Source organism: Macrobrachium nipponense, chromosome 34 (genome assembly GCF_015104395.2).
Source record: "Macrobrachium nipponense isolate FS-2020 chromosome 34, ASM1510439v2, whole genome shotgun sequence".
NCBI lineage: Eukaryota > Metazoa > Arthropoda > Malacostraca > Decapoda > Palaemonidae > Macrobrachium > Macrobrachium nipponense.
Window position 1 is genome coordinate 2426682 of NC_061095.1, and position 17178 is coordinate 2443859.

General features: G+C 38.8%; 2 protein-coding genes across 2 annotated transcripts; both read right to left on the minus strand.

The window, feature by feature from the left end:
* Positions 1–2523: 2523 nt before the first annotated feature.
* Positions 2524–11103, minus strand: LOC135207750 (integumentary mucin C.1-like). The gene is made up of 12 exons (XM_064239575.1): positions 10969–11103; positions 10104–10213; positions 9550–9717; positions 8794–8947; positions 7922–8043; positions 7560–7659; positions 7116–7198; positions 6707–6821; positions 6068–6188; positions 4523–4638; positions 3920–4009; positions 2524–2669 (listed from the first exon to the last, which is right to left on the minus strand). The coding sequence occupies exons 6-12, from the start codon at positions 7597–7599 to the stop codon at positions 2524–2526; spliced, it is 711 nt and encodes a 236-aa protein (XP_064095645.1). The 5' UTR covers positions 7600–7659; positions 7922–8043; positions 8794–8947; positions 9550–9717; positions 10104–10213; positions 10969–11103.
* LOC135207751 (uncharacterized) lies at positions 8765–15192 on the minus strand. The gene is made up of 11 exons (XM_064239576.1): positions 15052–15192; positions 14248–14413; positions 13899–14026; positions 13517–13680; positions 12919–13061; positions 12369–12491; positions 11838–12012; positions 11316–11417; positions 10969–11106; positions 9550–9717; positions 8765–8947 (listed from the first exon to the last, which is right to left on the minus strand). Exons 1-11 carry the CDS (start codon positions 15185–15187, stop codon positions 8765–8767), a joined length of 1626 nt encoding a protein of 541 aa, XP_064095646.1. The 5' UTR covers positions 15188–15192.
* Positions 15193–17178: the final 1986 nt, after the last annotated feature.

Sequence of the window (17178 nt, forward strand, 5' to 3'; positions counted from 1 at the left end):
TGTGGGGTTAATGATATAATGAAGATGACAATGCCTAAAAAATATAAAAAATATAATTATTAGAATTATATAAATATATGCATATATATCATTCAATATATCCACATATTCCACAAAAAAGTGATATCAGAATTTTATTTTTCAGTAAGCAAAAAAAATTGAAATTATCTTACATCTCTCGGTTGTCGTCTCTGAACTGGAAGTCATCGTACTCGTGGTTGTCGCAGCTTCTGTAGTCGAAGTTGTAGTTGCCGCTGTTGTGGTTGTAGTCGCTGCAGCTGTTGATGTTGTTGTTGTCGTTGTTGTTGTAGTGGTTGTTTCCGCCGGCGTGGTTGTAGTGGTTGTAGGAGCTGGTGTTGCTAATGTAAGAAAGGTGGTTATAAGAAGTAGCTATGTATTATATTCCTTTGACGTCATCCGTGCTTGGTACAGCCAGCCTCTCTCTCTCTCTCTCTCTCTCTCTCTCTCTCTCTCTCTCTCTCTCCAAGACGAGGTTATGATGGCTGGAATGTTTTTACTCGTTCATGGCAATATTTCACCAATGTGAGAGAGAGAGAGAAATAAAGAGAGAGAGAGAGTTTACTCACCTTGTTAAATCTATTATGTAAGTGTTATTATTTTTTTATACCTTTTTTTATTTGTTGTTGTCAAGTATCAAAGTTTCGTTTTTATACTTATATATAAGTGTTTAGATTCTGTCATCTGCCTTAACTTACTTATCATTTAATTCCTTTAGGCGTTCTCTGTGAATATGTATAAACAAATATACATGCATACACATATATATATATATATATATATATATATATATATATATATATATATATATATATATTTATGTGCTGTCAAAGTACACGTTTCCTACCTTTACAGTGCAACTACTAATTTTCAGTGCCGAGATTGAGTTGTGTAATGGGTGTATTTCCACGTGTATCCGTGTACTTACAGGTGTATTCCATACAAACGTACACGCCCAGTATACAAGACGAGCAGACTACAGCTACAGTAGACGGTGCAAACGACTATATAGACGTGGAAACAGAAACAATAGACTACAGAGTATGGAATTGAATTGTAGCTTTGGTCAAGACTACTACTAATCATCTCAGAGTAAGGACTATGTACAAAGGAAAGAGAGAGAGAGAGAGAGAGAGAGCATAGAACTATTGCATTTGTCAAGCCTACAGAATATCTCAGAGTAAGGACTGTATACAAGAGAGAAAGAGAGGGAGAGAGTGTGTGCGTGCGTGTGTGTGAGAGAGAGAGAGAGAGAGAGAGGGCACAGAATTATAACCAAAGTCAGGACTACCAGTCATCTCAGAGTAAGGAAAGAGAGAGAGAGAGAGAGAGAGAGAGAAATAAACAACACAGACAAACAAAAAACAATGTTGTGATTATCAACCAGGATGGTGGACGAATGTCATAATTACAAGTTGATGTCTGGGGTGTTGTAGTTGTTGTTGTCGTTGGCACTGGAGTTGTTGTTGTAGATGTTGTTGTAGTAGGCGTTGTTGTAGCTGTTTCAATAAACCATATTCAATTAATACTATTATTCTCTTTTGTTGGACAGAGACCAAATGGCAATAGAGACTCGAATCAGTGTGTTATTGTTTCTTAATTATTCTAGGTTTCCTATTTATCCGCTCATTACTTTAATAGAAAATAACAATATATCTTTTTTTTAGGTTCAATTTCTTTAATGAACAAAGACATTATCTCAGGAATTATTTGCATACCATTATGATTGTTTTTTTATAACAATGTTGATAATTGGGTTGTTGATGTCTAAACCTGTAACAGGAAAATTATCAAAGTACACACACACACACACACACACACGTATATTTATATATATATATATATTATTATATATATATATATATATATATATATATATATAATCAAATGCAGCAATTTAGAGGAGTTACCCACATTACAAAAACACAGCTATCAATGGCTACTTGGTTTCTATTACTACTACTACTGTGCAACTACTGTAATTCCGTGTATAATTCGTGTATATGCAGATGTATTCCATACGAATATACACACCCAGTATATACAAGACGAGCAGGCTACAGCTACAGACTACAGTAGACAGCAGACAGGGCAAACGACAAGACATGGTAACAGAAACATTATACCACAAAACTATGGAACAAGACTAGAAATGGTACCAGAGTAGGCAGTACAAAAGAGAGAGAGAGAGAGAGAGAGAGAAATATTGCCTTGTGAAGGCTACAAGTCACCTCAGAGTAAGGACTATGTACAAAAGAGAGAGAGAGAGAGAGAGAGAGAGACAGAGCAAAGAATTGTAGCCATGTACAAGACTACATATCATCTCAAAGTGATAGCTATATACAAAAGAGAAAGAGAGAGAGAGAGGGGCGGTGGGGCGCCTGGAAATACACTACAAGCTAACAAACACACCTGGGGGGAAAACAAACAAACACACAGACAGACATACATGCTGATTTAACAAACAAAACAAACGAAACTTCATGAAAATGTTCACAGTGTCAACTAAAAATCTGTGTTGTGATTGTGAGCTTTTTTCTCTGGATGGTGAAAGTCATAATTACAAGTTGATGTCTGGGGTGTTGTTGTTGTTGTTGTTGGCACTGGGGTTGTTGTGGTTGTTGTAGCAGCTGTAGTAGACGTTGTTGTGGCTGTATCAAAAACCAGATCGAATTAATATTATTCGTTTTGTTTTTCCCAGCATGAAAAATTACTCTTTTGTAGGATTTTGTTATTTATATTTATTATTTATTTTTCATGTCATTTTTACATCGTTCCCTGTCCCCACTCTATCCACTAATCAGCAGTACGTTGGCATATGTTTATTGACAATATTAACAGTAACTTGAAAAATATATTTTCCTGAATCTGTGAATAAACCAAAATCACTGTAAGTTTGTGTTAATGTCTTGTACAGGTTTTAATTGGTTTCTATTTTCATTACCTTTATATTCATCAACTTCGTCCTGAAACGGGGAAAATCATTAAACACATAAATATATATATAGTATATATTATATATATTATAATATATATATATATAATATTAAATATATATATTTATATATATGTATATAACTTTCTATATATATATAATATATATCTACTATATATATTTATATATATATACTATAATATAAAAATATATATAAATATATATATATATACAGTGGACCCCCATATTCGCGTTCTCTGGATTCGCGGACTCACACATTCGCAGATTTCTCTCGGGAACGTTTCCCTGCATTATTCGCGGAAAATTCGCGCATTCGCGGTGTTTTTCTATGAGAAATATCCACAAATTCCTGGCTTTTGTTATCAATTTCATCATAAAATGCACTTTTTGTGATAAAACTATTAAAAAAACCAAGTATGAAAATTTTTAGTGGTTTTTCTTAAGTTTTAACTAACAAAATAGGCTGTTTTTAGCGTTTTTATGGGGGTTCAAACATTCGCGAATTCTAACTATTCGCGGGGTTGTCTGGTACGCATCCCCCGCGAATACGGGGGGGACCACTGTATATATATATATATATATATATATATATATATATATATATATATATATATATATATATATATATATACTCAAGAGTAAGTACTATGTACAAAAGAGAGAGACAGAGACAGAGAGAGACAGAGAGACAGAGAGAGAGATTAATGCCTTGGTCAAGACTACGAATGATCTCAGAGTAAGAACTGTGCAAGAGAGAGAGAGAGAGAGGAGAGAGACGAGAGAGAGAGAGAGAGAGAGAGAGAGAGAGAAACAAACAAACAAACCTGACGAGAAACAGACACAAAGATAAACATGCAATACCTCAAAGGAGAAAGAAAGTCTCATGATTATGTTTATATAAAGTGTCAACTGAGAGAGAGAGACTTGTCATGTTGTTATAATTACAAGTTGATGTCTGGGATGTTGTTGATGTTGTTGTCACTGGAGTGGTTGTTGTTGTTGTCTCTGGAGTTGTTGTTGTAGTTGTAGTTGTTGCTGTACCAAAAGCATTTTGAATTAGTATTCACTTTTCCTCAGTGTAGAAAGATCAAATTGGTAGATATGTTTATAAATATTCTGTTATTATTTAATATTTATTTTGTTTATTTGTTATATATTTTTTCTAAGTTATTTTAGAACTTTTTCGTATGAATGTAGGTATGTTTATTGAAAATATTAATATTAATAATAATAATCATTGAAAAATTGCAATTTTTCTAAATCGATGAAAAAGCCACTTAAAGTACATATTCTAGGTTAATCTCCTAACTACTTTTAATTTCCACAAAATCCGTCGATAATCGGGTTGTTGACACCTATAATCCTGGAACTATAAAACCATTAAAAAAAATTACGTGCGTTTATAGACAAACAAATACACTTCCACCAGCTGTTTCAGTTCCTCCTGCTTAGGGGAAAAAAATGGAAATTTTATCGTGCTTCGTAAACTCAAGTCGACAAAACCCTCAGTTTGAAGGTTGACCTCCACTCTGAGAAAAGAAAACTTACTGGTAGGAGGAGGGCAGGGAGGAATAGCTATTCCAGTCCAGTCATCGCAGGTGGTCGAGACGAAACTGTAGGTGTCCGTCGCTTGCCCTTGAAAGGATCCCGTCGTACACTTCACGCTAAGATAAAAAGAAGAAGAAGGAAGAGTCTTCTTGCTTTCACCCGTAAAGACTGGCAGTCAATGGAGGGAGAGCTGAACTATAGTAGATTCACACCAACCGTGCATTTGATGTGTAGGCCTGTCCCTTACGAGGCTCCTGATTGCCTGTTGATAAGCCAATCACAGGGCTGGAAACTCTTCTCAGTCTCTCTCGAGAGTTCACATAGGTAGGATGTATGATACACCTCAACCGTGCATTTGATGTCTAGGCCAGTCCCTTACGACGCTCCTGACTGCCTGTTGATAAGCCACTCATACGGCTGGTTACTCTCAGTCTCGAGAGAGTTCACATGGAGGAGGATCTATGTTCCCTTTTCCTGAGGGATACGTCTTTCAGGAGAGGTGGAACATACATCCTACCTGTGTGAACTCTCGAGAGAGACTGAGATTTTCCAGCCCTGTGATTGGCTTATCAACAGCCAATCAGGAGCGTCATAAGGGACTGGCCTAGACATCAAATACACGATTGATGTGAATCTACTATAGCTCCTGGGATTGTTTATACTAAGTTGTTGTCAAAATTCTGGGCAGATGTTCCCTAAGCTAATCAACAGAGCATGGAAAGCCTTTGAGACTTTAAATTTATAAAAGTCTGCCAAAAAATGATGAATGTTGTAAAGTGTACAGTGTATTTATAATCATCTGAGTATTCAAGAAAGAAAAATTGACATCTCAAGTGTTAACCTGACCATTTTTCAGTCAGCACAAAACCGTATTAGTTTTGTTACCAGAGCTCTATAATATTCTAAATACTGCCAAGCAAATCTTATTAACAGAACAATGTAGCTCTTCCACAGGGAATATGAATCATCTAGACCAGACCTGTGTTGCGCAAAGTAGCCCCACATGAAAAGTATTATAGTAGATCCTCTGGCAGGAATCTGTCATGCAATGCTCTATCACAAAGGAACTTATCAAATGTCCCAGAAAGTACCTCATCCTAAAAGGCTCTGGGTTCTTTGCCAGAGATCAGTCATACTCAGAAAAAGCATCCCATCTGAAGAGGATCCAGTGCCTTTGGCAGAGTTCTCTGATACTCACCAATGTAGCTCTTCCACAGAGAATATGAATCATCTAGACAAAAGGGTCTGGGTTCTTTGTCAGAGATCAGTCACACTCAGACAAAGTATTCCATCTGAAGAGGATCTGGTTATCTAGAGGTCATCCCAGAGGCTGTAGATGATCTAGAAGAGATTTCTTATACTAACACAAAGTGGCCTACATCATCAAGAGGGTCTTGTTCCAGCAGCAGGAATCTGAGCTACTCTCAAGGTGGTCCTTCCAGAGGCTCTGGACAATCCAGAAGAGATTTCTGTCGCTTGCACAAAGTACCCCACCCAAAGAGGAAACAGAAGACCCTTTGCTAAGCAGATGTCTTTGATACTCACGTGATATTCGCCCCTTTGAAGAATTTGCTGGTATTAGTGTAGAAATAGCAATTAAGCGCATTCAGGTCTGGAACTTGTACGACGGCGGGATCCAGGGGTGGCACTGGAAGCATCTTGAGGGCTGGAATAGGAAGAGAAGGAGAAGAAGAAGAAAGATCAGGAGGTTGTTCGAAGATAAGTGTAAGGAAGAAGATAAAGAATGGGGTGGAAGGAGACAAGACAAGGCTAGGCTGATAATATGGAAGACGTTTCACTGGAAAGAGACAAGTGTCTGGAAAAGTTGGTCCAGGTAAATGTGACGTAGTTAAATTCATTCTTATTCTCTTTAGTCTACTTCGATCTACTACAGCATTTTAAATCCTTTTTGGGCAGTTTAGTTGCAATGATAACCAATATATTTTTGTCCCTTTGGCAACTGTGTCTATAATCTTTGACCAACAAGTTTGGTTTATAGTTTATTTTATTTTCCATGAACTATCTGCAACACAATGAGGCATTAAGGAAATCATTTTTAATCAAAGCCTTTATCATTCTTAGTAGTACACTGTATATATATATATATATATATATATATATATATATATATATATATATATATATATAGACACATGTACACACACACATCTACACCATACTTACTGAGACAGGGTACAAAGGACTCCGGAAGAGGTAACCAGGTATGATCGTCCTTACAGACCAGGGCTTTCTCAGGGGCAAGATCCTCGAATACCCCACCTGGGCATTTGTAGATGACCTGGAGAGAGACCACCAAATAACAGAGAAAAATGCCCATGACATCAAGACTTACATATAAAGGAATTACGGTCTATGAGGAGGATACAGGTCTGTAATGTGCAAGGTGTATTTTGCAATACTCAAGGTTGTTATTCTGTAATAGCAAAGTGTATCCTGTAATATGCCAGGCGAATTATGTAATATACAAGATGTATTCTGTAATATGCAAGATATATTCTGCAATACTCAATGTGTATTTCTTATTATACAAGGTATGTTCTTTAATATGCAAGGTGTGTTTTGCAACACTTACCTGTGATCCATTAATGCTAGGCATCCGTGGCGGAACCAGCGTAGCACCTGATGGTGCCACAGCTACAGGTAGGTCACACACAGCTGAAAAAAATTATATATTTTATGTATATTATATATATAATATATTTTATATTTATATATATATATATATTAATTTTATATAAATATAATATATATATATATATTTATATATGACTGACAGTGTCAATTAGAAAAAAACTAAAAACAATATTTCCTTTCGCCTTTCGTGGCTATATAAACACATCGTCAGGTTATCACATGTCAACTTCTGCCATTTTGACTCGCGTACGTACGCATGTATCTGACCGGTACATACACATGCCGCCACTTAACCTCATACGTACATGCGTATGTATCTACCCCGTACATGCACCTATCAGTATTCAACCTCGCACGTACACGCACAGACAGAGGTACTCACGCCAGCATTCAGGAAGCGCAGCCACTGGATTGTCTTTCATGTAAGTCCACTGACCGGTGCACTGACAAGTGGATACCAGGGACTGCGGGAAGCCAGCAGTCTGGGAGATGCAGAAAAATAAACAACAATTAGATCGTCTATAATAATAAAATCCGAGTGGTAGGTAGGATATCGGAAGGATGGGGCGGGGAGACGTGATGGCCATCGCCGAGTTCCGGTGCAGCGTAGCGCGCATCATCAAGCTCGTATGATGGCAATGGTTAGATTTTCTTCGCGTTTTTGGCCGGCTTTTGTGTTTGAAGGTTTATATTTTCATGAATTTATTAGGTGGGTTTCTTAGAGGAGTTAAAGAACATACTTACATTGAAGAGGAACTGGCTGTTGCAGGTGTAATTAAACTGAGTGTTGTAGGTAGGCACCGTCACATCCTGTCTCGCGCCATTGGCTGGTGCGTCAGACCTGTTGCCGAGGGGGCACTGGATAGCTGAGACGGGCAAGAAAGAGACAGAGAGAGGGTGAAAAGAGGTACAGAGAATAACAGGCATCACTTATGGTCATACAGCAGCTGAGAGACTGACGGACAGAAGAAAGGGAGACAGATTTATTAGTAAATGTGAACAGTGAATTTAAACTCGCCAGTAGCTGAGATTTCTTAATGAAAACTGCATTTCTTAGTAAATATATTCGAAGAAATAAATTTAACCTCTTTAAAAACAGATTTCTCAACAAAAACTACATTTCTTAGTAAATATATTCGTAGAAATAAATTTATCCTCTTTAAAAACTGAGATTTCTCAATAAAAACTACATTCCCTAGTAAATATATTCGTAAAAACAAATTTCGCCTCTTTTAAAACTTAGTTTTCTCAATAAAAACTACATTTCTTAGTAAATATATTCGTAAAAACAAATTTCGCCTCTTTTAAAACTGAGATTTCTCAATAAAAACTACATTTCTTAGTAAATTTATTCGTAAAAACAAGTTTAATCTCTTTAAAAACTAAGGCAAATGTCAATTCTACACATAATATTATAATTATTTTGATTTCTATATATTTTATTTTTATTAATTCTTTTTTTTATATTTTTCATTTAAATTTATTCATGTTTCATCCACTTCACCAGAAAACTGACAATTTCTTAATCACACAACTTAAACCATCCCAGCAACTTCTCCCAAATCAACAACAAAGGACTTAACCACTTCATACGCAAGCCCAAACTTCATACGCACCTACGCACACTAAGAAGTCTCCGTAGTAGTAGCGGAAGTTCGGCCCGCAGGTGAAGTTTTGCAAGTTAATGTATGGCGGTGGTGTCGTGTAGGGGCAGTTGCATTGACCTTGGCTGATGTGTCCCACCGCTCTACGGATTGGTGCTGGACTTACCTGTTGATGAAAAAAAGGATTGAATATTATTATATATTTGGTTTCATCACTTCCACGTGATCTTTAAATATATATTTGTAGCATATTGTTAGATACAGGTAGCTTATGGCAACTTGATCAGTGGGCCTATTCAGTCTGAAGAGGCAAACCGTTCCAGTTGGCGAAAGCAATATGCAACATATTTACTACTGTGGACTTTATTTTCCCATTATTATTATTATCACTAGCAATTTACCAATCCTTACTAAAAGCATATTCATCTGCTGCATCATATAAGTGACTCGCTAGTGTTTTTTAACCATTATGAATGATGAATTCGTAAAGTAACTAAGTCTATGGACATAACCAGCCCCATTCAACGGGCAGAACCAGCTCCATTTCAAGGAATCCCTTCTCACCCCTACCCCCTTCGGAGGAGGGGGAGGTAGGATAAAACTCCATTATAAACCATCTTAGGGCTCCCCACTATAACCTTGCCAAGTTTCATGCCCATCAGACCAGCCGTCTGGCCGTGATTGAATGACAGATGGACGGACGTACCTCCCATTATAGTACAGTAAGATTACTAAATGAATTTCAAGGTTCCTTGCGCATCAGCTTACCTCCGAGACGGACACATTGTGGATGACTGACAGGTTAGTGTATGCGGGCAGGCACTCGTACTTGTCGTTCTCATAGAGGTACGTCGCCCTGAAGGGCGGGGCGCTCCCTTGGGCACAGTCCGTGAATTCGGGCGGCGTTGCCTGCGGGCTCCCTGCGGTGCCGTTGACCTGCGGGTCACGACATGGCAAAGAAATCAATCAGTTGATGAAGGGGAAATAACGAAAGGGCAGTTGGAGTGTTACTGAGAAGGTCAAGCAATGGCAAAGTAGAGACTAAATGAGTAAAAGAAGGCAAAATTGTAAATAAATAAAGTATATAGATAGATAAAAAAGACAATGTAAACCAGCAGTTGGAGAGTGAACAGAAAGGTTCAAGAAATGGCGTAAAAGAGAATAGATAGATAACAACTCTGCATTTGGATTTTAACTGACAAAGGGGGACAGGTAAGCAACATACCTGGCCCTTATCTAAGCCCTCACAACATGCCTTATAACTAGCACCCTAGTACACACTTCAGTAAGGTCATAGGAGACGTGTTGAATATAACCTTTACCTGGTAGCACTCATTGACTGCGGCGTTGTACACTCGTAGTGTATTGCCCACAAGTCCTTAGTCTTCTCTGGGCACTCCGGATGGTGAAACAGCAGGTCATATCTCACTTGCTGAAGGAGAGAATGTTGGTGGTCAAACAGTATAGAATACCTTAAGCCCTGCCCACACTAGCGGGCACTGCCCAACGGGCAAACACTGTTCCCATAACCCGTTCCACTCTACTGACTGACTGAGTATGGAGCCAGAATGACGCGATCATCTGGTAGCACTGCTCCAGAAGTGGGAGAAAATACAAACAGCTGGAGGTGCCCGACAGGTGATGCCCATTAGTGTGGACAGGTCATTAGTTTCTCATTTTGCTTTCCAATAGGGACAGAATTCTCTTCTTTCGGCACCTATAGCCACTTAGACCAGAGATTAGACTGTCTGTTGCTTGTCACTGTGCTAGAAAAGAGTTAACTATCCAAACAAATTAAAATAGATGATTAAATATTTAATTTCTCAACTTGGCACATTTAAACCAACGTCAAGCCTCTGCTATCAATAGAAAGCTTTCTGGCACCATTATCAACTTTCCAGGGTCATTAACAACTTTCAGATGACAATAACACATTTTTGACATTTACAAACTTTTTTGTCATTAACAAAATGTTTGGTATTAAGAACAAAACATTTATTGCTATTAGCAGATTCTCCTGCCATCAACAAACTTTCCTGTTATCAACAAATTTTTTGTTGCCATTAACAAACTTTCCTGTCTTCAACAAACTTTCTGGTGCCATTATCAAACTTTCAAACTCGGCTGATAAACGTTCTCTGACTTCGTAGTCAGCCAACGTTTCCCAGCTGACCTCAGATCACGTACATAGTACTTAGCCGAGCCATCCTCCTTGCATCCGATGGTGACATTTCCCTGGGTAATGTTGGCATACTTAGTATTGAGTTCATCTCGGTACACAGCAGAATCCTTGCAGTTGAGGGATTCACCTTGTGCCGTGCGCATCTGAAGGAATTCAAGGAGTATGAGAGGTCTGCAAGGTGCATAGGATCAGACAGGTTCACCCTTACATTAACTATTTCAATTCACTTTGAATTCAGATAATGGGACAAATCTAAGAGGACCTGGGAGGGTCAGAGTGAGGAACATGAAACCATGATGAGCAGGGAGCTGCTGTAGTTGGATGGACAACGAGCAGAGGTATGAACACTTGCCTGACTTAAAGTAGTACACATGATGGGTTCACACAGGCTGTCGTTGAGGGCCTTCCCAACAGGAGTCAGGGGAATGGCCCATTCGTGGACGGCCGGAATGACCTGGAAGGAAAACGAATACGGTAAATGAAAACAAAACAATGAAAGGAACGCGTAAATGATTATCGTGTTTTAACTCTTAGAAGATTTCTTAGGGGAAGTGAAACGAAATTTGGAAAATATTTTCGGATGATTTAATCTGGCATGGGTCACTAAACTGGACTTTTCTGTCAAGTATCTTTGATCATTTACACTTTGACAGCTACAGTATAGGCTTCAGACTGTCGGTGCCACTAGTTCAGTTGAAGACACAAGCACACATATGTGTCTTTTCCCCCTCAGAGTGTGTATATATGTAGGAGAGAGAGAGAGAGAGAGAGAGAGTAAGCATTCTGACATCCTACTGAAAATGGGCAGAAGAAAAAGAAACAAATCTACAAAGACATACAACGATATGTGAATCAGAAGTGTCTCCGTCTCTACCTTGTAGCCAGCATTCAAGACGGATCCTGAAGCATCTACTGACGACAAGATGTACCCAGTCTTGTATACGCTGCCTCCTTCTGGCCAGTAGTAACATCCCAGGGGTGTGTCATGCCTGACACGATTTAATTCAGCAGTCATGTTGTAAGGACAACCAAAGTAATCCAGTTGCAGACTATTTTGGGGAGAGATATTGTAAAGATTATTATATTATCCACGGTGCTTGTGACTGAACAGGTTCCAAATCAGCATATTGAGAGGTATGTGTTTGTGTTGGTTCCCTGACCTGGCATTGGCCAGATATCTTGGTAACCTTACCATGTTATTGGTTTTGGGTTGTGTTGGGTTACGAATACTGCAATTCCCATTATACTCCATACTACTAGGTGGATAACAAGTTTCCTCAGACTGAAGGTAGTAGAATGACAGTGTATATCTCAGACCACCATTGTAACCCTAGGATCATGAAGTAAGTACCTGTGCTTAAGTTTCTATCCCTGTTTGAAAGTATGATACCTCCATTGTACTCACTTCTTCACTGTGAGAGTTGTCACTACATGGAGAGTGACCGCATCAGCAACAAAAGGTAGAAGAGGAACCCATGAGTCAGGAGTGTTGTCCAAGACTGTCCAGTCGCCGTCTGTACCTGTGGCACTTGATGCCCCAAAAGAAAGAGAAGTTTAAGAGTGCAGTTGGCAGTTGAAGGCAATGCACTGTTCACTCCATGACCAACCATTTTTCTTTCTTCAACGAGCCTCAGAAAGGAAGGCTTCACTAGAACACATATGTGAAAAAATTTAATAACCTTGGCAAACTTATTTCACATGTTTGATTTTTGAGAATTAGAACTCATGTACTGTTTTTCAGCATGAATGACAACTTTGGTGTTTGAATGAGGATTATTAATTGTGATTGCAATAATAACTAGTAACATTACCTGAAATCCCCATGATAGATAGAGTACCTGAGTGGACTTATGATAGATTCTTACCTGTGGCTCTTGAACAGTGTAAGAATCACTGTCTTGGACTCTTACATGCAGTGCTGCATGGCTGAGGAGGTCTTTGCCTCAGAATCTCACCTGTAATTGTAGGTAGTTGTGTGGAGCGCCCCTGCAATGGCAGGATTTCGAAACTCGAAGGTGAGCTTAAACTGGCCGATGCGCTTGAGACTATCACCACCAACGTAGATTCCATTGATCAGTACAGGTGTACTGAAGTCCACCTGAAATAGATTAATGTTGGTCACTAAAGAGTTTGTGAACCTCTTTGTCAATTCATAGCCAGTTCGTGAACCTCTGTCATTCTAAATCCAGTTCATGAACTCAATATGGTTTGTGAACCACTATTTCAATCTAGATTCAGTTTGTGAACTGCTATGTCACCCTGAATGCAGTTAATAGACCTCCGTGTCACTAAATACAGTTTGTGGAGACCTCCATAACACCCTAAGTAAAGATTGTTAACCCCTGTATCGCCCTAAATCCAGTTAATGGACCTCTGTATCCCCCTAAATCCAGTTTGTGAACCTCCACATCACTTTAAATTCAGTTCATGAATTGGCTGTATCCCAGCCTTCCTGCAACTGTCCTAAATACATTATGATAACACAATATAAGAGAAAAGTATTTTGTGAATAAGAACATCAGTTTCAAATGCAAAGTAGACGAAGCTACTCACAGTTATTTTATCTCCTGGAAGGCTGAAGAAAACCTTTAACTTGTCAATGTAAGGAGACATTTCGTTCAAAATGCTGGATTGGTCTAAGGTGATCAAAGGGCCACTGATTTTGGAGACCAGTCCCAGGGAACCGTGGACCAGACTGCCGTTGCACATGGACCTCCCTGGATAAAGAAGGGTGTCAGATGGTACTTTGAAGAAAGGATGTTTGATGGTCTGTGGAATGAAGGACCTTTGATGGTCCTTTTGAAAGTGATGAATTTTGAGATGGCTGCCTACTAAGGTGTGATGAGATACAGAATTCTTTTGTGTACTGAAAGATCTAAGATTATATATATATAAATCAAGAGGTTCTTGTCAGTGTGCCAATGAATGACCTTACCTTCCATATCACATAAGACGGTGAGCTCGAGTCCCGCCGCCGTTTTGACAGCGTACTGGCCGTCCAGGAACACTGCGTGATTGATGTACAGATCGTGGCACGAGAGAGCCTTGTCGACTGCACTGACCCTGCAATAAGTACAAGGGAGTTTTCCCAGATTCCAGTGACATCTCACACTTATTTATCTCTCGTCATGAATAAGATGAGTAAGGATATGCAAGGATGATAAAGGGAGAATGAGATAGTTGGGATATATGATCCCATGCATGGGGAAGGTTATACTGAAGAATAAAGAATTCTCTCTCACTCTCCTGCAGAAAACATCTGATAGGGACTGAAGTTCACTTACGGTGAAGGAGAAGATGAACCTCCACTACTGTCGTTCAGACAAGAGCAGTTTCCATTGGCTAAAGAGTAGTAGGGGTAATCCAGGCCCCTGCAGAACTCCAGGCATCCTCGCTCGGAGATGCGACACCAGTGGACGTGGCTGCTACTTCTTTCCGTCGGCGGGGAGTCTGCAAGACAAGGCGTCGTGTCTTTTGACTGTTCTTTAGCGAAGGTTAATCTTTGCGAACTGATCATTGCTATTAATATTAGTAGTAGTATTATTACTATCATTCAGAAGATAACCGCTATTCATATGGAACAAGCCTACACCACGGGAACCACTGACTTGAAATTCAGGCTTCCCAAGAATATGGCGTTCATTTGAAAGAAGTTAAAGTACGTAGTGTGGAATACAGAAAGAAGAGATCATTTAGTAGAAAATGAAAAAAAGATAAATAAATGAATAAATAAACAGATTAGAATATATGAATGAATTAGCATACTACAAGGTGGATTGTTTTAAGGTAGTAATGCACTGCATCTCCGCTTGGACTTTTGAGATTCTCATTTCACAGCATCCTCAGGGAAGAATGAAGGGCTATTACTGCTATCAACTTTCCACGACAAAAAGAGAGCTACGAACTATTTTCCACGCCGAATAGAAAGCTATCGATTTTCCACGGCGAATAGAGAGGTATGATTTATTTTCCACAATGAAAAGAAAGCTGTGATCTATTTTCCACGACGAATAGAAAGCTACGATCAATTTTCCACGACGAAGAGAAAGCTGTTATCAATTTTCCACAATGAATAGAAAGCTACTAACTCCCACAGCTTGCAGACAGTGGTGCCATCTCTTCGTTGACCACCGCCTCCGTCCTTTCCAAGGTCAAGAAGATGATGGCGATGAAGGTCAGGGTAAGAGAGACCTTGAGGTCACTTCGCAGTGACCTCGATTGCATTTTCCCGTCACCTGTCAAAAGTTATGCATTAGTTTTAGTGGAAAATTTTATCATGAGAAAAATAATATTTTTTCATTTCTTTTGCGAATGATGTTTTAGGTGATATATATATATATATATATCTTATTATATATATATAATATATTATATATATATATAATTTTTAATGTATATGTATATACATATATACATACATACAAATGAGACGCTACAAGTAATATGAATGAAACCTCTTCTACCAGAAATCTGAAATTGAAAACCCACAAATTATATCAAAACCAACTCTTAGGTCGTCTCATAAACCGACAAGAAGACACTGCAGTAGTAGATCAGAATGGTGGATTGAAGGGGAGTGGGGGGGGGGGGGGGGGGGGGGGGGGGGGGGGGGGGGGGGGGGGGGGGGGGGGTGGGGGGGGGGGGGGGGGGGGGGGGGGGGGGGGGGGGGGGGGGGGGGGGGGGGGGGGGGGGGGGGGGGGGGTGGGGGGGTGGGGGGGGGGGGGGGGGGGGGGGGGGGGGGGGGGGGGGAGGAGCGGGATGGGGAGGAAAGTTTGGGAATATTAAATCTGTCACGCTACGTAAACTGTCAAGGTTTTTGTTTAGTGATCCCGAGGAATAAATGTAAAGACACGAACGTTTGACTTCAAACTTTGAAGTAAACAAAGTGATGACCGGCTGGCTCCCATAGATTGGTGATTTTTAGATAATGTGGGATTGCAGATGGTTATAAAGGAAGGAAAATAGAGCATTACCAATGGTTATAAAAGGAATAAAATGAAGGATTGCAGTGTATAAAAGGAAGGATAGAGTTTATTACCAATGTGGGATATGGTTATAAAAGATGAGGATTACAGATGGTTATAAAGTGAGGAAAATGTGGGATTACAAATGGTTATAAAAGGAGGAAAGTGGAGGATTACAGATGGTTATAAAGGAGCGAAAGTAGAGCATTACAGAAAATATAGGATTACAAATGGTTAAAATTGGGAAATATGCAATTGCGGATCATTAAAATGGGAAAAAATATGCAATTACAGATTATTGAAATTAGGAAATATGGGATTACAAATGGTTAAAAATGATGGAAACTATGGGATTACAAATGGGTAAAAAGGGGGAAGAATATGGGAATACAAATGGCTGAAAAGGGGAAAAATATGGGATTACAAATGAATAAAAAGGGAAAAAATATGGGATTACAAATGGTTAAAAGGGGGAAAAATATGGGATTACAAATGGTTAAAAGGGGACAAAAATATGGGATTACAAATGACTAAAAAGGGGAAAAATATGGGATTACAAATGGCAAAAAAGGGGAAAAATATGGAAGTACAAATGCCTAAAAAGGGGAAAATATGGGATTACAAATGGTTAAAAAGGAGAACAAATATGGGATTACAAATGGCTAAAAAGGGGAAAAATATGGGATTACAAATGCCTAAAAAGGGGAAAAATATGGGATTACAAATGGCTAAAAGGGGGAAAATATGGGATTACTAATGGTTAAAAAGTGGGAAAAATATGGGATTACAAATGGCTAAAAAGGGAAAAAGAATGGGATTACAAATGGCTAAAAAGTGGGGAAAAACTCTGGGTATTTATCTAATTTTTTTTTTTGATAAAAGGGGGAAATATGGGATTACAAATGGTTAAAAAGGGGAACAAATATGGGATTACAAATGACTAAAAAGGGGAAAAATATGGGATTACAAATGACTAAAAAGGGGGAAAATATGGGATTACAAATGACTAAAAAGGGAAAAAATGTGGGATTACAAATGATTAAAAAGGGGAAAAATATAGAACTAGAAATGGCTAAAAATGGGAAAAATATGGGATTAAAATGGCTAAAAAGGGGGGAAAATATGGGATTACAAATGGTTAAAAGGGGGAAAAATATGGGATTACAAATGGCTAAAAGGGGGAAAAAATATGGGATTACAATTGGTTAAAAAGGGGAAAAATGTGGGATTACAATGGATAAAAAGGGTGAA

What these genes read in the sequence shown, in the direction of transcription:
- LOC135207751 (XM_064239576.1), bottom strand. Translation starts at nt 15,187, where the DNA reads ATGCAATCGAGGTCACTGCGAAGTGACCTCAAGGTCTCTCTTACCCTG. An exon ending in ACAACTCTCACAGTGAAGAA is followed by an intron (nt 12,013 to 12,368) that starts GTGAGTACAATG and finishes TCCCCAAAATAG; the next exon opens with TCTGCAACTGGATTACTTTG. An exon ending in ATGGCTCGGCTAAGTACTAT is followed by an intron (nt 9,718 to 10,968) that starts GTACGTGATCTG and finishes CGTGACCCGCAG; the next exon opens with GTCAACGGCACCGCAGGGAG.
- LOC135207750 (XM_064239575.1), bottom strand. Translation starts at nt 7,599, where the DNA reads ATGAAAGACAATCCAGTGGCTGCGCTTCCTGAATGCTGGC. An exon ending in TCCCTGCCCTCCTCCTACCA is followed by an intron (nt 4,010 to 4,522) that starts GTAAGTTTTCTT and finishes CTTTTGGTACAG; the next exon opens with CAACAACTACAACTACAACA. An exon ending in AACATCCCAGACATCAACTT is followed by an intron (nt 2,670 to 3,919) that starts GTAATTATAACA and finishes TTTTTGATACAG; the next exon opens with CCACAACAACGTCTACTACA.